The sequence below is a fragment of the Balearica regulorum genome, chromosome 4, assembly GCF_011004875.1.
Source record: "Balearica regulorum gibbericeps isolate bBalReg1 chromosome 4, bBalReg1.pri, whole genome shotgun sequence".
Lineage (NCBI taxonomy): Eukaryota > Metazoa > Chordata > Aves > Gruiformes > Gruidae > Balearica > Balearica regulorum.
In genome coordinates this window covers 69,182,828-69,203,788 of record NC_046187.1, presented here as the reverse complement: position 1 = coordinate 69,203,788, position 20,961 = coordinate 69,182,828, and the positions used below count along the sequence as shown (strand labels likewise).

Below are 20,961 nucleotides of genomic sequence, written 5' to 3'. Positions count from 1 at the left end.
ACCTCTTACTGTCGCTGGCAAAGCCATAGAGTACAAACACAAAAGAATGGTCAAAGAGACCATTTTTTTCACTCTGTATTTTATTCATACTGCAGTCATCTCTCTGTCTCTCCGTATGCTTTCTGTGAATTCTAATTAATACAGAGTCTGATTTTTCTACATATTTACATTGAATAATAATGATCGAAAGGAGTGTACTTGTGAAACAAGGTATTACCCAGAGCAGGATAATCCTCGTAACCTTGATCCTGGAGTTCTAACTTGTGTATGTAATTCTGTTGATTCCACTATGACTGGTCACACGAGAAAGGCTTCAGCATTAGGGTCATAGTTATAGATCCCTATCTTAAGAGTTTAGGTTTTATCACCCTTTCTTTACCTCCAGTTATATTCTAGTGATTGTAAAGCTTCGCTGGTTATGTCCAAGGACTGGGAGCAGAGGAAGGTTAAACTAGTCCTTGGAGAAGGTATAGAAATACCTTTCCTGAATTACAGCGAGTTGGTTTGAGCCTTCAGGCTCAATTCACAAACTCTGCTGTTATCTAGTGGTTGGTGAGAAAAATGAGTTTAAGGGACAAATCCAGAATTTTAGGTCAAGTGTCAGAGGCAGAAGTTGCAATCAAGGAATAAGCAACTCTAGGTTCACATTGAATAACGTGTGGACAATGCATGGTCATAATTGGGAAATCACCATGCTAAAATGTTATTTGTTTCTTTTTTGTCTATCTGTGAAGATAATACAGATCTATATTTATACGTAGGTGATCCAGAAGGGACTTTGCTTATTCCCAATCTGCTGGAGGTATCTCTTGAAAAGCATTTCCCTAGCAGGTTTGGCAGCTAGGGCAGAGTATATCAGAGCTGTGTGTGATGATCTGGAAGGAACTTTGTAATGTTAGAGTGTTCAAAAAGAAGTGTTTATTTGATGCATATTTAGAAATGTTTCCTATGTCAGCATTGGACTTCTAAAAATAAATGATTGAGATGCAGCAGAAGGAAATTCCTTCTAATCAAAACTTTGTCACTGGCATCTATAAGTAAGAAGGAGACCAAAGTATCAAAGTTATCAGAAATTAAAACTCATTGCTCAGATACCAGGCTGTGCAACTGTTTCAGAGATTCACCCGGTAGTTATCATAGGCTCCTAACATGTTACTGTTTAGTAGTATTGTGATCATAGGAAGGAATTTCTCACCTGTCTCTTCAGGTTTCGTGAATGACTAAGTTTTTACCCTCCATTCATCTCTAGGTTGGCAGGTTTAGTCCAGGCAAGTTCATTAGTGACCAGGATATCATTATCAATCAACATAACAGTGTATATGAAACTGTATGGTTATATATTTATTTAGTTCCTAGTAGTCTGCAGTGTTACTATCGTTTCTGTAAAGGTTCAAGTGTTGCCACACATGGAACTCATTGCAGGATCATTGCTGCCGCTGTGAACTCTGACAGGCCAGGAAATGCATTCTTCTGTTTGCCCACAGAAACCCAACCCTGCCTGATACTTTGGATACTCCTGTAATGGAGATAATAAGGAAATAAATATTTACAGCAGTCTCTGTGCAAGGAACAAACAAGCAAATAGTCCACCAAATCCCAAATAACAATTTCACCCACTTAATTATTTTCTTTTGTGCGTCTGGGAAATTGAGGCCTGCTGAAATTGCTTTTAAGAGTGTCACCTTTAATCTTGTAGCAGAGTATTTGAACTCAGACGTTGAAAACAGTTTAACAGAGAAAATACTGCAAACTCAGGATGAGATATGCAGACAAAAATGAAAAGGTGATACAGAATGTAAATCTTCCTTCAGGGGCCCTATAAGAATGCCATCTGATTACCATCATCAGAAATACAGTATAGGTCCCTGTCATCCTCTGCATTCCATAAAAACCTAGCTCACAAATGAGTTTTCGTAAAAGGCGAACTATCAGATCAGCCACAAAACCCTGTGTAAAGCTTTTTTGGTTTTGTCATTCTTCTATTCCTAGGAAGACTAGTGAGAGCTAACAGCTCAAGAGTATCGAGGTTGGTAGAATCTAAATTTTCAGTAGAGTTTTTTTTCTACTTCACTATGCAGGTACAGCAAATTAAAGGATAACAGAATAAATACTGAGACCCTAGAATTGCCGGATTTTGAGGCAAAGGGAAGGTTTGTTTGCTCTTAAATACTGTTTGCAGGTTCTTTCTTAGGCTCATCTACTCTGTATTTGGAGTTCACAGAGAATTTCTCCTGCACTTTAATGGCTGTTGTGCCAGGAAGCTGTGGATTTTTGTACACATTCTTTTGCTTGATCAAATACTTTAGGCTCTTCTAGGGAGGTGAGGCAAATTAGGAAATGTGTTCTTTTTTGAAATACTTAAGAATGTGCTTCAGGAAAAAGAAAACTTAAAATTTTTTAAAGGACAGATGCATCTTAATAAGCACTTTAATAAAAATTAAGAGATTGACTAAAATGTATCTGTAATGAAAAAAAGAGTGATTAAATTCCAAGGAAATTAATCTGAACTTCCATGTGAAAACATTTTGAGATGTTAGCTGGAATCTTAGGGCAAAGATGGCAGGAATTTAAGACAAGTTGCTGTAACTTTGTCTACCAGATCCTATCTGTGGATATGTGTGTGGAGTGCTGAATGTCATAGTGACATTTATATTGCTGTGTGGGTTGTCAAAAGAAAAAAAACCCACTTATTTTGCTAATTAGGTGGGAGAGAAAGATATAATGTATTCTGGCAATTTGTGACCAGGTTGCGAGAACAAGGTCCTGTTTGTTCTCTTGGATGGTAGCAGTAGAGAGAAATTATGAATGAAAACATTGATTCTGGATAACAGGGTTGTTGTGGGTTTTTTAAAAACTCCAAGATATTTTTATTAGTAGTATCTACACCAACATAGTAATTTTGTGAAGAAGGAGTCTCAGTGCTAGCTTGCTTAATTTTGTAGGAGTGCTGGAGTGAAGGCTGCCAATTTATGTCAGGGGGAGCATGATGGGACAGTATTCTACAACCTCCAGAACTATGAAAAAACATTCAAAGGAGTTCATATGAGTGGAAAGTTTAATTGTAAAGGATTTTTTGGTTGTGGGGTTTCTTCGGGTTGTTTTAGTTTGCTTGCTTGTTTTAAACTGAGGTTTGGCTGCCCAGTTCTGAATAGTTGGGAATAGTTTGAAGGTCTGTTTGGGAGAAATTACTTCAAGGTTGTCTCCTGCCCCAGTCCTGCCCAGTGGCTGATGGCTTGTGCTGTGTCTGATGGGGCGGAGGACACTGGAGGGGGACGCTTTGGGGGCCCTGTGGGGAGGCTGCTGCTAGGTTAATGCCAAAGCTGCTGCTTTTTTTTTTCTTCTTCCTTCCTCCCCCTAAAATGTCCTCTCAGCTAAATGCTTGTGCGGAAGAAAAGTGTTATTATGGCCTGTGTACTTCACTTGTCCTAGTTACACAGTTGTACAGCTGACAGTGCAGCAACTGTGAACTTGGTATCTCTACCTTTGAACCTCACAGTAAATGTATAGGGGTTTCTTGTTTGGAATAATCTCTGTTGCTGTGGGTGGTGCAAGTGTATGTTTTCTTCCAGCTCGTAGAAGAATCTGACACAAGTTCAGAGCAGATCTCCTGCTGGCTTTGAGCTGAAAGCTCCTGAGGAACACAAGAAAAAAGAAGCTGTAAGACAAATTGAGTTGTGCAAGTAATAAAATTTTTCAATCCACGGTGCTGCTGATTTCACACTGATAGGGATGATTATTTTCTAGTTTCCCTCATGACGGTATTTTTACTCCTTAATATTTATACTATTTTGTTTCTGCTGTTAGCTTGGTAATAATACAGGGCCTGCGAGCTGAAATTCTGCTTATAGATGAGGCTGTGTTGTAGAGATCTGTTCCACACATTGACCCCAGCCATTGACTTCTTTTCACAGGAACAGGACGTGAATGAATAAAACATTACCATTTTTATGTTAAATACAAAAAAAGTCTTCTCTGTTTACACGATCAATTTTGTAGCATCAATGTGCAAAAGAAACAGCTGAACACTGTTTCAGGCAGCTAGCTGTAGAACTGCCTGGAGGTGGGAGTGGAGGAGGGATTGGTATCAACAAAACCAAAGCCACTGTAAAAGAAAACCAAAACCTCTCTCATCCTGGAAAGATTTATAAACAATGCCAGTGAGCAGATCTATTTCTCACCTGACTGGACCTTACAGTTCAGGTTAGAATTTTTTTTTTGTAGAACAGGAGATCTTGTTTTGCATCATCTACACAAAGTATGTGACCAGTTACGCTGTGCTTCATCTAGACAGCAAAGTATGTCTTTTTCTTTCTTTTCATGAGCCAAGTAAACCTAAAATCTAAACTAAGCATTTGGTGATAGGGAAAAACCACTGTTGCTACTCACTTTTTTAGAAGATCCAGTGCTATGCTAGAAAGCAGAGAGCACTGTGGTATGAAACCAAACATTTCACTGAAGTCAGTATTACTAATTTCAGCTAAGCAAAGATTTCCATGGGCTGTGTCTAAGACTGAGTGTAATCTAAATGTTAGATGTCACTTAAAAATATGCGATGAATAGTGGGATGGAGACAGACATGAATATTGGGAAGGGGAAGAAAGATGAGACTATAATAGTAAAACTGTAGGGTGTGCTCATTTAGGATTACCTTACTCCTTGGTCAGTACCATAGAGGCAGAAAATCCTAATCATCCCAAGAGCGTGCACAGCTATGCTTTCAGCAGAAATAGCAAAGGAATGAAAGAGGAAAAAAAAAAAAAAAGCCTTACGAGTATTCTTGAGGAAGCATCATATACAGACAACTCTGGCGGTATGTACTGCATCTGCTCTGACCCCGAACAGAACAGCTGTTGCCCTTCTGTACAAGCTGATGCCTTCAAAGGGTGGATTTTACAGAAAAACAAAATTGAGAGGGTGGGAATGGGTACACATAACAGGACAGGCTAAGCCACTGAAGCTCTAACTTTGCAATATATATATATGTATATACATGTAAAAGATAGATATCTGTGTATTAGCAATATATGCATTTTTTTTGCTTTCCTCAAGTATAGAATAAGGTCTTGCATTTATTTTTAAATGTTTTGTCTTTGATCTGTCTCTTTCAATTCTGATTGAGGAAACGGCATGTTCTGCTGTTGAAACATAGGCTGCTCTGCCATGTGTTTCCCATTTTGAATGCTTTAGGATTGTTATGGGTTTCTGTGGTAAGAAGTTAAATAAATAGATTTGTAGCAGCAATTTTGAAGGTATGAGCTTAGTGTGCACACATCTGTTGTGTATATTTGACACACCACACACACACACTGGCCTTCCCAATAAATAAGCCTTTTGTAGACCTGTCTTTTAGGTCTTTTCTGTAGTTAACCTGCAGTGCTTGGTAACGTTGACCATGGTTCTGTGACTGTAATCATAATATTCTGAATATAAAAGATAAATTCTTTTATCTGTTCAGTTTTCTCCTCTCCCTCTTTTTATGGAGACTCTCTTTGTCTCTTCAGGTGAAGTGCTCCTATATTAAGGATTCCACAGCAGGTAGAGTTGGCATACAAAAGTCTTAAATCTTCCTTGTGATAGCTTCTACTATTTGAAGTTTTTGAGAACTAGGAAGGACTTGGCAGTACCTGAGCGTGCACATGAATGATTTTTTCCCCCACTGTTCTGACTGGCAGATGGCTCTTTAGGGACTTTTGCCAGCAAGTGCCAGGTTAGAATAGCCTCTAGGAGCGACTGCACCGATACAGATATTGGGCAGCCTTTGCTTCTTGCTGAGCTCAGCAGAACCAGGCTGCTAGTGAACCCAATCTATCATTTTCAAAGTTATTTCATACTTTTCTCTCAGTAATCACAGTAACTCCAGAGGAGAGTGTTTAGCTCCCCATGAGAGTTGTCAAACATAACAAAATATGAAATTAAATGATTGTTAAAAAATACATGCCTGGAAGAGCATGATCAGGGGGCTGGAGCACCTCTCCTATGAGGACAGGCTGAGAGACTTGGGGTTGTTCAGCCTGGAGAAAAGGCGGCTCCGGGGAGATCTAATTGCGGCCTTCCAGTACCTGAAGGGGCCTACAGGAAAGATGGTGAAGGACTGTTTATCAGGGAGTGGAGTGACAGGACAAGGGATAATGGGTTTAGGCTGAAGGAGGGTTGATTTAGATTAGATGTTAGAAAGAAATTCTTCACTGTGAGGGTGGTGAGGCACTGGAACAGGTTGCCCAGAGAGGTTGTGGAGGTCCCCTCCCTGGAAGGGGAGGTTGGATGGGGCTTTGGGCAATGTGGTCTAGTGGAGGGTGTCCCTGCCCATGGCAGGGGAGTTGAAACCAGATGATCTTTGAGGTCCCTTCCAACCCAAACCATTCTATGATTCTGTGAAGAGTGAGCTTTCGGTCTTAATGCTTCTGTGAAACAACAGGTACCTTTTAAAATTTAAGCTTTAACATAAAATTTCTGTTCAAAACAAATATTCCTTCTGAAACATAAACTCTAAAAGAGTTTTGCAGGACGGAATAATTTTCATGATGCCAGTAAATGCTGCTCTGTAGCACTACTCTCAGTGCCATAATAGTTATGAATATAACCCAGATTTAACCAACAAATATATATTTATTAATTAATGGGTTTTTTTGTGTAAAATAGTGGAATTTCATTTTGTGGATGAGAATCCCTCTCTTCATGTCAGATTCTGTTTGAATTTATGTTTCTCATTCTTTTTTAGTTCATTCCAAATCCTCCCCTGAACACTTGCATCTGCCTGACCTCTAATACTGTGGATTAAAAAAAAAGGCAGAAGTTCAGATGGTTCACTTCACAGAATGAGGGCACCTTTATTTGAAAGGGATTTAAGTATGAAACCAGTCATGGGAGTTAAAAATCCAACAAAGAAAATAACAATCCTAATCAGCAGTCCTTCAAAATAATGTATGCCATTTCAGACATCCACAAGTGGTAGCATGACATCGGATTTCAAAGACTTTTAAAGATCTCCCAAATTTCTCACAGGCTATCAGAGAGCTAGCCAAGCTATCAATCTGATTAAATGTCTTAGAAGCCTGTGTTGTATTGGTAGGCATCCCATACTTTCTGATCTCTTTTCTAATTACTATAGTAGCATGCTGGTTTTCTGCAGCTATGCAAAAGTGGGGTTTGGTGTCTGGTCATCAGGGAGTGGTTATAGAATACCACAGAGGTCGGTCTCATGTGTGCCCCTCATGGACAAAAGCGGATGTCTTTTAGTAATCTTTTGATGGATAAATCCCAAACTGCAGTAATCTGAATTCTGGAAATTTTTCTGCATCACAGGGCTTGGAAGAAACGCTTGATAGAAAGAGATTATCTGACGAAAGTGCCAGTGAAAATACTACTCTCACTCCCATTTTCTGTGGTTGTGGTAATAATTGCAAGGTATCAGAATTGATGGGTGACTGAAAAAAAAGTTTTTTATGTGAAAGATTTGTACCAAGAAGATACCAACCATGACAATACAACAGGAAAAACCCCAGCCTCAAGAATAAAAATTTCCATTGACTTTAATAATGCAGAGATTAAATTGACTATGTTGTTCAACTCTGTGCCATAAGTCATGATCAGATGCATATCTTCCTTGTTATTTATACTGTGGTAGCGCTAAGAGTCACTAGGCACAGCTGGTTCTGTAAACACATGAGGAGGAGGTAGTTTCTGCCCAGAGGAATGCTAGTGTTAAGTATGAGACAAGAGAGAATGTGAGCAGGGGGAACATGAGGTCATGGTGACTGTGCTGGTCAGCACAAGAAGCGGCTGTAATATGAACCTGACTGCCGAGTGTCTTTATTTGATGATAAGCCATTTGTTGCAGTGCCCTGAGGAACAGGGTTTGTTTTAGCTGTGCTCAGAGTCGAAGTTAGATCAAGCAGATCTTCCTGTCTCTGAAAACATTCTTCACGTTGAAAATATTCTCATGTTACCCTTAATTACTATTTCATGCAAAAATGGATGCAATAATGATCATTAACACTATAATAACTGACTGAGCAACTGTACTTGTACTCATGCAGTTGTGTGACAGTCTCCTTGGACACCCTGAGGCTCCAGCGATTACGCCAAAAACCTAAGATAAGCTAAAGAACTTTGCTGATACCAGCAAACTACAAAAAATGTTTCTTCTGATCTCTGACATGCTGGTCCCCCCTTCACCCGTGCAGCAAAATGTATAGAAATGCACCTGAGGATTCCTCAAAAATCTGCAACATAAATATGCAGAAAGTGGGAATCATCTTGTTTGGACAGACTCATAGGACCTCAAGTGGATGAGAGAGTCCTGAGCAATTTAATGTTAGTGTAAGTAGATTAGACATGGATGTGTTTTGTGTTTATTTAAAAGATATGCACTGTAAAAATTTGTAACTGTAATGTGTAGGTTGAATGTAGTGCAATAAATCTATAAGCCTCATTATGGGGAACTGATGTGCCTTAAGTGCTCTGTCTGGCTGTAAACGGCCCTTAGGTGAGGTAACGGAGTGTCTGGTGGTGCAGGGGTCAGGAGAGAGCAAAGTGTTTTCCAAAGTGGCTTTGCAGCAAAGATGTTAAGATACTTGCTTGTCCACTACCAGACTCCAGGCAGAGTTAGTCTCTCTCTCTCTTTGATGGGATCCCAAGCCATAATTGATTCATAATCTATCTTCAGAGATTTTTTTATGACTCAGTTTTTCCTAGCTAAACCAGGTTTGAACTGTGTTCAGCTGATCTCAGCAACAGATGTCAAGTATTACTAAATAATGAACAATTATGTATGAGAAAAAGGCATGAATATTCAGTCTTTCTGTAATCTTGGCCAAATAAATCTTTTACTCTCTGCATGTTTTTCAAAATAGTTTTACATCTTTACTGTTAGTGAAATATTAGGATATAGATAACATATGAGTATTGCTGTGGAATTGAATGCAATTATATTGGGAACATGTCTTGTTCTGGTTTATTTTTAATTCATTTTTCACCTATTATTAAATGTTAAAATAAAAAATAAGAGAATTACAAGTAGTGCCATAAATCAATAGGTGTCCTGAACTGAAGAGCAAGTCATTTTTATAAGAGGGCAAGCCCGTGTATTTATAATAAATCAAGTTCATTATCTTTTGAGCTTCCTGATTGAAGTAATTAGTCATTTATGCTGATACCAATCCATCAGTGAATACATTGCTTTGTTTCGCAAATATTGAATATTAAATTGTTTTGTAAGGGGCATTGGTTATAATCAGCCCACATTGTAATGTAAATTTGTTGTTTTGTTGGTGGGGAAGTAGGTTCCTCTAACTCAAATTAATACAGCAAGCAACTCTGCTGCAGTTAGAACAAACCGCTTTTAAGACCATAACATGAAAACTAATTTAAAATGCCAGCTAGGATATAGCAGGTGGAGTTGGGTAGGGAGTCAGTGTTAACTGATGCTTAGTACTGAGGAGAGGGGCTCCAAGTTAGCAAGGGCTACTCCAGGAGGTACAGGTGAGAGCCCCTCAGGAAGGCTTGCCCTGCGGGTTTCCCCAGGTATATATTAGCAACTGCTGTCCTAATACCTGCCTGTTCCCACAAACAGCTGCGGAGAGGTCTGGTAAATGCCATTCACAAAATCTTTGGAAATTTGGGAACCGTATATGCTTTTATACCTGTAAAATATTGCTATTACCTGAGGGGCTTTGGTTTGGAATGTGAGTTCTTCTTTCCAGCTAGGTGTAAAGCACAGGTCATCGCCAAAGCTAAAATTCCTGCTCTTGAGCTATGGAAAACCATGTGTGAAATCGAACTTCCTCCTGCTCTGCTTTAGCTGCTGTGGTAAGGTTAGTCTGTTCTGGGGCAGGCTCAAGCACAGCTTATTTTTCAGTATGAAAACATTGTGTGTATCTGGAATGAGATAGTTTCTCCTCTATTTCCAGACATCAGTTCTGGCCAGTAAGTACTTGACATCATTTCCACAAAAGTTGCCTTTAGTCTGGAATAAATCCATACATTGAGGACAAAAGGCGATGTTTCCCTGGAGAAGTTCAGAAGTCACCTGAGTTGTTTTTTGGACATTAGTTGGGTATGCCTCTGCTCATAAGTAGAACTAAGTAGGGTGAGCCAAGTGATTTCAGGGTAAATCTAGCTTTTCCTCGGATGTCATTCTTGGTTTTATCAGCGCTGCTGTCCAAGACTGGGTGCTCCCAAGAAGCATAATGCTTGTTAACCATTGGTAATTAATCTTCCCTCCCTAAATGAGATGACAGTTCTGGTTCCAAAATAAGTAGCTTATTACTTATTTAAAGCCTTCCAGTAAGGAAGAAGTTAAAAATAGTTGAAAATAGATTAAATGGACTGTGACTTATCGCTGGCTCCTTCAACTTTGTACTTTTACCATACTTTAGCCTGTTCCACAAACTGTAAACCACAAATGTTTCCCCCTGTCTTTCAGTAGCTGGTTTGCAATTACTGTGGACACTACAAAGAAAACAAAAACGGGTTAAGCTGCTCTTCTGATCAATGTCCTTTCAGTGAAAAGCATCATATAAGGTAAAAAAAACCCAAACAAAAAACTTGATGTTACAATAAGGGAAGTGTATGTTGCCTTTTCAAATTGTGTACACATAGTTAGCTGCTACACTGACTGCTTGGTCAGGTATTCTGAGAATTGTTCCAAATTCTGTCCCATACCAGGAGGTACAATGTCTTTCTCCATCCTGTACATGGAGTATTGGCACCTGACATTAGTGCCTGAAAGCCACAAGAGTACAAAAATGTTCCTTTGGATGCTGCAGCTGTGATATTTATTAAGAACTGAAAAGGGCATTTCAAATTAGTTCTCAATCTTTTCTATTTATATTAATGGCAAAACTTTCACTGATTGAGAACTGATCACAGCGTGTTACAGGATCTTGTGAAAATGTGACATTGGAAAGGACCTAATGATCTACTTTTAGTAAAACTTTCATTATATTTAAAGAAAGTGATTTGATTTCTATGTAAAATTCCAATTCAAGGGTAATTATGAATCCCCAAATTCTTTCATTTCATATTAGATTACATCCTTTATTTAGGGTTAAAATAAGGGAAATCTTCCCATCAGTTACTTTGGTCACCTGCTGTGCAAACTAATAATCCCATGCTAATCTGAAAAGGAGTGTCACTCAGTCACATCTGAATTCCAGCGTAACAGGAAGGAGACAATTGAGAGAGGGAAATTAGCTGAACAAGGGTATTTTGTACTACTCGACTTTCAAATCTACAGTCAATCAAATACATCAAGAATGGACGGTGTGTTTTTAAAGAGGTACAGGTTTGTTTACAGGAATGTTCTGTGAATTTTAATTGTAAAATATTAATAATGAGACATTACTATAGGTGCGTTTTTCTTTTAGCTTGTACTCCTATAAGAAATAAGTAATAACATATAGGGTGAGGATTTGAGAAATTCAGTTTAGAAAGAAGGGTAGTTGTGACTAAGTGCAGGTTAACACATGAGCTCTGGCATTTTTTTTCCTGCTGTTAGTGATGAAACACTGAGCAGTTTCACAAGGAAGCTTCAATGTGCATTAAAGAAAGTCTTTGCATATGCTAGGACAAAGAAAATAGGTATTTTTCTGTATTTCTAAGCATTGTGCCATTGTCTGTAGTGAAAAAAACAGGCTACAAGAAGTCCTCTAAAAGGATGAACGTTGTCATTTGAAAAGAAAATAGGTACTCGTGACTGTTCACAACCTGGGCATTAATGCAGCCAATTACTGTGTCCTGCCTTTCAAACATTATTACATTAGAGCAAGAAAAGAGCCAATATTGTATTTTATATGACCTTTCTAATTCTATATACACACATATAGATTTGTGTTATTTGTCTCTTTGATTCACCAAATGTTTCTTATTTGTGGCTCAAGGCATTTATTTATTGCAAGGCTTCAAGCTGTGGTAAGCAAGGTCATAGATTAAGAATTGATTTCCACAGTTGCTCTAGCATACAAACTAAATTTCTCTTGGTTGGTTATAAAAACTACAGCTGGGCATAAATTCAGCTTTTCAACATTGTCTTGAAAATTAATGTTAAAGCAAATGAGAAAATACTTTAAGTATGTATTGCATGCTTGATTTAGGTTTTCAGCTAAAACCTAAGGAAAGCAAATTGTTTTTACGCTGCAAGCTTCTAAGTAAAACCATGCTAGTACTGAAGGTTTTTCTTTATTTCACTTGTTCTTTTTTTTTGTTGTTGTTATTACTGAGTCTTCTGTATTTTTTTTAAACAGATTTTGGCAAATCATGTTTTGATCAATATGTTGATTACTTCCTTGGTTTTGCTATATGCTCCTAGAGTCATTCTTAATTACAATAAGAATGTGGGTTTCAAAATGGAATATAGCTTCTCTCTATAGACAGTCCTATTAGAAATAGAAAAATCTGCTATTTTGTTAGCTTTGTCTTTAATGTGAAACACAACATCTTGTTAAACTGAAGGAATATTTAGACTGTAAACTGAAAATTCACTAAAATCGAGGTATATTTTGGGGGTGTTTTTAAGGTGTTCTTTGTGTGTTGCAGGCTTTTGTTTTGTTCTTTTTTAAGGTGTGCTTTGTGTTGGTAATGATAGTAGAGCTGCACTGTGCGCAGCGATCAATTTGTGTAAATGTCAAAGATGTGTAACTCTCTGATGAATCTTTGCAGCAATACATAGATTCCTAATAACTATATAATAAATTTTAAGTTACAGAAATTGGCTTCTTAGACACATCTTTAAAGAAAATATTTCTGATGTAATACCCTGCCCCTGCCCTCCATTTTTGAATTGCTATGCCTAGAGCAGAAACTGTAATATGTAGTGTATGTTTTTTAGATCATAATCAACATCATCAGGTGGCTTTGCAAATATTAGCTTGGCCTCTACTGTCCTGCATGCATCAGAGTTACGGTTTCTGCCATTAGTAGAGGAACCAAATTGCAGAATTATTTTTCTAAGCTAACAGAGAGCATTGTGTTTGCTTGATGGGAATTCTTGGTTTGTAGTGCACAGTTCACGCTGTACCTCATGGCACTGGCCCACACGGAAGAGACTGGTGTGTCAAATGTTTTGTGGTATTCTGTTATACTAAAATAGAGGCTGAATTGCCAACCTTGTTGCACATGGTGCATGAAATAGCTTTCTTCATAGTGGTCACAACATATATGTAAAGAAAAACAGTTGGAAAACAAAGTGCTGTGTGTGATGAGAGCGGTAAAAAAGTTTGGCAGGTAAAACAGGTATGGAGTTATTTGAAAATACAAACTTTGTTAAGAAAAAACTATGTGCAGAAAAGAGGTACCTCAGACATAGAAATCCCTCCTCTTTCCCATTCAGATGCATGTTTTGGAGGAATGAAGTTGTGAAATTCATCTGTTGGTACTGATTCTTATCCCTTCCCTGAACTGTATTTTGCAGGGTTAGAACACATGGATCTCCTTTTGTGGCTGTTCCCAGCAAGCCACTTTGTTAGTGCTTGGTCTTATTTTGCAAAATCTTAAGTTGGAGCTTGTTTTGAGGTATTGAAAACTGAGGATTTTGTCAGTGTTTCAAATGTCTGTGTCCATAATGAACTTCCTTTTGACTTCCTTAAGATTTCCATATGGAGATACCTCAAAAAAAAAAAAAAAATGCAGCTTTGTGGTGAAATGAGGTGAATCTATTAAACTCAGACTTTCTCTGAATAATAAAACAGTCTCACTGAAAGCCTTGTTAGGAAGGAATTATGGTTATCAAGTCTGGTAGTCAAGAAGGCTTCTTGTTAGAGTATTACTGCAGGACTAACTCAAGCATGGTTATGCCTGACTGAATACAAGATTTCCACCCATTTCCCAAATGTAGATTTCTTTTTTGAAAAACACTTAAATATGTATGAAGAGTCTTGGACTGATTCATTAACTTTGAATAAATTCCTATGACAAATGAGGGAAATGAAGACAAAGCAAAAATAGCTAGTTGAGCAGGACTCCTTGTGTGACGTTGGCTGCCTGCAGAGCCACAGAGACTAGTACAGCTGTATGACTGATAATTCATTGTAGATCTGCCTGACGGTAACCTTTGAGGAACAGAATCTTTTTAGAAGTAGAGCTGGCATCGTCATCCTCTATATTGATGTAGCAGTACAGATTTTCAGATTTTATCTTTTCCTCCACCCCCCCACCCCCCTGCCCGCCTTCCCCCAAAACAGGGAAACTAGATGGAAGAACTACTGATCAATTTTATTCTGCTCCTGTGACTAAATTGGTATAACATATTTCTAACATAATAATGTTAGAAATCTGGTATCCTTCTACTTTTGGATTCTCCTTGACATCAGATGTTTTCCTAAAAGCTGCAAAGTCAGTCTCTGCAGTCACCTAATTCTCATGGCTAGTATGTTCTCCACATGGAACCATTCTCCAATGACACCTGGTGCAAAACATTAGAAAATAGTGTTTCCAACAAACAGAACAGGCTGGTGAGCAGGGAGAGGGAAGCAGTCTTGCCATTCGTGCCCTCTGCAGAGTGCTCCAAAGAGAGAGAAGAATGGAGGGAGGTGAAGGGAACAATCTCTTGTATAAACTACCTGAAAAGACCCTCTGAGATTTATGGACAGGAGTCAGCAGTGGACGTCTGGAGAAGGTGTCTCTAGCTGCAGCCTGGAAGTTTGGGCTTGTGTGGGAATCTGTTGTGGAAAATGCTGTTTGTAAAAGTGCACCCCCAAAACATGTATTTGGGACTGCTGGGGTCTTTGAGATAGCACAGAAGTGTGCTACTGCAGTGACTTTGGTTATACCTTTGCATTTTAATTCTGGCATGTTTCTTAATCTCAGCACCTGATGTGAAATCTAGCAAACTCTATGATCTTTCTGACTTTAATTGGAGAATTAAACTTGTAAAGTTCCCTGAAGGTTTAAAGGTTTAAGTATAAATATTCTTATCATACTTTGATTTTTGTGACACAATTTGTGCTTTTTCAAATGTTGTTATCATAATTTACATATGCTCCAGTGGTAGTATTCTGTTACGTTAGTGGGATTAATTCCCAAAATCCAGTATCTGCAGCCAGAGGACTAACCAGATCCTTTCAGAAAGATCAAGATACCAGTGTCATTTACATTTGATTGGGCTTTCTTGGACTCAGGCATGTCAAAAAGATCAGAGATCACCACCGTATCCGTGGCTGGGGATTCTTCCAGTTTGTGGCATTGCACGGCAAGTACAGAGATAGCATATGTGGCTTCTGTGCACCCCACTGTACAGCACTTGGGGTCAGGCACTGCTCTGAAGAAGGCAACTAATAACAGGGATTCATCTATCGCTCTCCTGTCTGCACATCTCCTTGGGAATATAACTCCTTGGCATGTGTTAAAACAGCAGTGAGGCTTCTTTAACCGCTCCAAGGGGGGGGGAAGAAATCATTCAAGTAGTGTCTAGTTATGCATTCTTGACTTCATCTTCCTGCCACCCGCTGCCTTGCTCTGATGTGGAATGTTCTGCGAACTACACCCGGGCAGAAGTCGTGAAAAACTGGTCTTGCTGAGACTCTTCCCAAGCCTCCTTCATGTGCTGTTCCCTCTGCACCAGAAACAACTTTCCCAATAACTGACAAAGACTTCAGATTATGAAATTTAAGAAAACATATTCATTGTGTTTTTTGGTTTTTTTCTCATGATAGCATTTTCATCAATGACCAGATGCCAGCACCAAATGATGGTTTGGTCCCAGGTGGCTTTACTCTCTGGTGTGATGGTGGAAAATGGGACCTACGGTATGGTATTAGCAAGGGAAAGGATTTGGATGAGCAAGAAGAAAAGGCTGCCAAAAAATGAAATTATGTGACCAAAGGAGTCCTGGTACTGCAGGTTTTGAAGGCTCTATAATGTAAAAAGTATCAAACTCATTAGTGCATCCGATCTGTTTTAAAATAGCTTTAGTCATACCTCATTCTAATCTGCTTCTCTGCTGTGGAATTTTTCCTTTGTGATAAGGCTGACTTTAAATGTTTCAGTTTTTTCTCTCTGTAGTAGAAGGGGTAAACTCAGAGCCAACACAGCCAAACGTGAGGCAGTTCTGCACATTCCACCTCTGTGGTTTCCCCATTGCTGTGATTACATTTGAGCAGCTTTAGATTTCAGTACTGCTGCATCACTTTGCTTTCAGTTTTTAATTAACAAGTTTTCATAGCCAGGGAACAGAACGATAGGGGGTTTTGTATCTGCCACCAGCCCCTTCCCTTCCCCCTGCCCCCCCCCCCGCTTCAACTCTGAATGAAATGCTGTTAAAAGCAACATTTGTACAGATGCCAAGTGGGACAAGACAGCAAGCATGTAACAAAGAACAATTAATTTGTTTCAGAAGGTAAATATATAAAATAATAAATGACTTAAAATCTGGTTTTCTTCTGTTTCTCTTTTAATGTCAATTTTCCATAAGAATAATAATAGTAATTTTCTAACTAGGCAACAAAGGTTTTGATTTCACTTAATGTTTCACTAATCTTGCACTGAAATGCTAGTATTTCACAATACTGGTATCTAATTTTAGTAATCAACCCTTATGCATTGAATGTCTTGAACTGGACTACTTTCTACACTTACAGGTTTTGATAAAGGCACACAGACTTCATTTCATTCATTACTATAAGGCAAAATGAAATACCTTATGGGATTTTTTGTAAGGACACATTTTTGTTTATACATGGACGAACGCATTAAGTTGTGTAACGCCTGTGTCCAAGTACATGTAGAAGTAGGTATTTATGCTGGGCACAGGTTATTTTTTCTCCAGATATGTAGGCATAAAGCCTGACTAAAAATGCAGTGTTTAGTTTTTGTACATTGCACAATGCCATTTAGTCAGCAGTTAGTTTATACAAAGATGGTCTCTGTATCGCCGCGCAGGAGGACTGTAGAAATCATCCCAGAACACAGGGCTGGCAATGAGAATATAAGATGACCATTCCAAAAGGAAACTTGCACAAAAAGTCCTTTTATTTGAAAGGCTGTGGTTGACTTTCTCAAATGATGGTATTTGCTGATCTGACCCATTTGTCCAGTAAAAATAGTACTAAAGTGTGTGACATCTACAGTAGAGCTTTTTTGATCATGGGAATCTAAATATTCATTGCTTGATGGCATTTGATTTTATAAACAAGAACTATGATTGTTAATGTTCTTGTGAGTATCCTAAATCAGCATTTGGACCATACATATTTCAGATGTGAACATGCAGCCAGAGCTTGATACTATAACCGTTGTGTTCCAGTTATTAATTTGGTAAGTATTTTCATATTTTTAAAATAAAATGTGTGGATTTTTTTTTTAACCAAACTAAATTTTTTGCAATGGATACTTCATCGCTACAAATCAACATTATCATGGGTCCTTTCTCAGTCTTCAGTCTTTTGCAAATTGCAGTAGCATACCTTCTGAAAAACATGAATGCTGATTTAGAACACCTTGAATCACTGATGGGAATTTAAGAAGAGGCATCAGCAGTGTAAGATGGCTATACTACAATTTTCACTCCATGGAAAGTCTGCTCAGTGTTTTGCAGTGCCATGCATGCTTTGTTACATGGCAGACACCTACACTGGCTCAACCAGCAGAAAAGCGACAAAAGCATGCAGATGCTGAAAAAGATGCTTGAAGAAGTTGAAGAAATAGAGGTCATCTGGTATGAAGCTTCTAGGTATGCCCTTCTTTTTATCAACAAAATGACGTAGTACTTGAACTATTGATTTTCTTTTGATTGGTGTCTGAATACAGATCTGTTTTATTGCTTTCTTGTTGATAGAAAGTTGAAGAAGGGACTTGAACAAAACAGAGCAGTTCATGTTAATACAGAACTTTTTTCCCTTTTCCACCCTCTCATTAAAATGCATTGGCATGGGACAATTTGAATGCAATCCTGATGATATGGAAAAGCAAAAGAGAAGGCCACAGACTTGCAGATAAAACGTGTTTGTTGTTTACTCATTTGAAACTGGCAAGGAGACAGCCAATACATTGCTCCATGACTAACTCTAAGTTACTAACGGTACCTGAACTATGTTTTGAATATCACATCATTCATGTACTTGATCATCCTTCTCTCACCATGTTTTATGTTTTTGGCCTGTCTGAATTCATTTGTGGCAGAAAGAAGCCTCTGTGGTCTTTTTGGATGGCTTTTTGTTTCTGTTTTCCTTTGTTTTTAAAATAATCAGATTGGCAATCTTACACAGGGGGATGAGTGGTGGAGCTCATCCTTGCTTTGCTGTCTGGATCATAAGAACCTGATACATGACAGTTCTCTACTTGCTGCAAAACTACTTTAGTAACTCCATGCTGTTCTGATTGCTTTTTGTCTTTTTTTTTTTTTTTGCCTCTCAAAGGCACTGATGCGTGGATGTTTCCTGACTCAGTAGGAGTTGGTTTATTTAATTGATTGAGAGTTATTTATCTTTTATTCAAAAGGAGAAGGAGGTAGTAACAACTAGTTATACTGGAGCAGAGTGATAGAAAAATAGCTATTCAGGCTCAGTTTAGGGAAAAGAGATTTTTGCTCCCTTATTATCTTTCTCTTAAATAAGCCAAGAGATGGGTTTGTTCTTTTGTCCACACCCTTCTTTACACTTTTCTTCTTTACATTCATCTGCAAATCAAGTCCATTGCTAAACTGAGATGCTCTCTCTACCTAAACTTGAAGTGACCCTAAGAGTAGTCTTAAGAAAGCAAAACCACATGATCTGTGTTGCTGTTTGCAACCTGAATGTAAATTTGGTTTCACAGTACCCATAGCGTGCCAGAGAAGAGCTAATCCTGTAGATGGGTAGTATATTGCTCCATATTGCCCATTCCTAGTCCTGTCAGGCCATATGAATAAGTACGGCTCTGTGCTGAGGCTTTCCCCCTCAACATAGTCCTGGAATTTGGGCTGATACAACCTCTTTATATGGGTTGGAGGGTTTGTGCCAGTTGAATTTGCAAGTAAAAAGGAGCTCAGGTACCCACCAAAAAGACTGTATTGATCTAAGGAGCTGAGATATTGGTTGTGAAACTAACTGACACAGTTTTGAAAAGTTGGGGGCTAAAGGGTGAAATTAAATGGCCTTTCTGTTGACCATAAAAGCAGAGGAGGATCAATGGCTTTGGTTTTATGTTTTTCTTTTAAAGGTATCACCTGCTGGCTGCAGAGTGGGTGGATTCACCTTCCTTCTGGAGCCTGAGCAAATCACTTGAGGAAGATCTTGCTTTCTGCTGTGCCCTAAGGACAACATGGAAGGGGAGAGTATCTATGAGGTTGATTCTGGAGATGGACTTGGAGGTAAGGATGCCTATGACTTTTATTTTTGCTTTCATCCCAGATGGCTGGTTGCAGGAAACCCTTATGACAATGGACCTCGGAAGCCACAAAAAAAGCAAATTGGATAAAGATGTTTACAGTTCATTGATTGTATTATGTCATTTTACAAGCAGTGAATAAAAATTTTTTTAAAAGAACTGTCTCCTAGAGGAAGTGGCACACGTAGACACTGCACGTTCTAAATGTTGTTACTTAGTCTGAGATGTCCCAATGATGATGCAAACCCTAAATACTTATAATAAAAGTAAAGGCATGTAGCCTTTTCTGTCTGTCTTTGTTTCTTATTTTTCTGTCTCTCACCTGCTGAGTAACTATGTTGCACACACTATTTTGTTCGTATTTTTTTAACTGGACTGCAGAAAAAGGCTTGAAATGGTACTGGCTCTGTGTTCTATACTAGTGACCCATGGGTAGATGGAGAATTTTTATTGACCTAAAATAAAGAATTCTTGTTTTTACTTAGCTACTACCATACTAATTCTACAGGTATCCTTGGGCAGATTAGCTACCTTCATTGCTGTGGTTTGTCATCTTCATAATGGGGTGAACAGCTTCTCGGGAAGGTAATATTACATACTTTTACAGGGATGCTGTTCTTTGTGTATAATGCAGAGGACCTTAGAGTTTTCAAGTAGATCCATCTGGTTGAAATTCCTGGTTTAACACAGCTTCTTCTGAGAGTAACTAATCAAACACCTTTATGTAGTTTGCAGAACACCTTGAACTGCTTAGGTCAGCTCCCTTTTGAACTCAGAAGTCTAAATATTCTGGGAAAGAATGAGATTCTACATTAAAACTTTGTAATAACAAAGACTTGGTGTACTGCATGTCTGCTTGATGGTTTAGATGTTTTCCTGTAACTGGATTGTAACCAGGCAGATTGTTTTTTGTCTCAACATACTGTGCTGGTGCTAGATGCCCCCTTTTGTGTTTAATACTCTTGTAATACTTTTCCTAGGCCCTGTCAGTAGCAGCAGTACTATGTACAGTTTCTGCTATCTTACTACTGAGTTTCCTTCTCATTAGTGAGTTGCTTCCAGACATTCATCAGTTGGACTAACATGCAGATATGTATCCCTAAATAGTTTACTTTTTTTTTTAATGACAAAAACCAGTGGTAGTTCAAGTTACTTTAAAAATTCCTGATAAAACTGTCTATGCAATAGTTATTTTCTCATATTAAATTTTATGACAAGAACAATATAAGTATTTATGCTCAAGTAATGCCTTTCTGCTACGTAAATGAAGGGTAATAGAGTAACAGCATTCTCTGACTTTCTGAGCATGTGTTGCCTTCTCCCCAATTTTTTGAAACACCTGGAGCCATCCTTATGACTATTACTGATTAGGTTACTTTTTCATTTTGTAACCTGTCTCAAGCACTAGTTTTCTTGCCTTACCGTTGTGTCCTTCAGTCACTGAATCTCTGCTGTGGTACTGCATCTTTGTCATTTCTTTCATGCCACTCTGAGCATGGAAAAATTCTTTCAGAGCTGAGGTCAAAGACAATTTTGTATCCCAGCCCTCCTTGAGTCTGACCTTTGTTGTTATAATAAGTAACTCTCCTTGATCTACATTTTTCTAATTCATATAGGCAAGAATGAGTGTGTGTGTTTAAGTATGCAGAATGGGTAACCATATTT

At 38.4% G+C, this 20,961-nt stretch overlaps 1 protein-coding gene across 10 annotated transcripts in view; it reads left to right on the top strand.

Annotated features, from left to right (window-relative positions):
• PPP2R2C (protein phosphatase 2 regulatory subunit Bgamma) overlaps positions 1 to 20,961 on the top strand; it is a 209,918-nt gene that overhangs the window by 87,880 nt on the left and 101,077 nt on the right. For 2 of the 10 annotated variants that reach the window (XM_075752532.1, XM_075752531.1), the window contains exon 2: positions 19,129 to 19,279. The exons of 7 other annotated variants lie outside the window; for them this stretch is intronic. In XM_075752532.1, coding sequence (XP_075608647.1) covers positions 19,231 to 19,279 — 49 coding nt within the window. In that variant the 5' untranslated portion in view covers positions 19,129 to 19,230. Of the gene's footprint in view, positions 1 to 19,128; positions 19,280 to 20,961 lie in introns of those variants that run through there. One more of the 10 variants, XM_075752535.1, reaches the window with a different exon arrangement.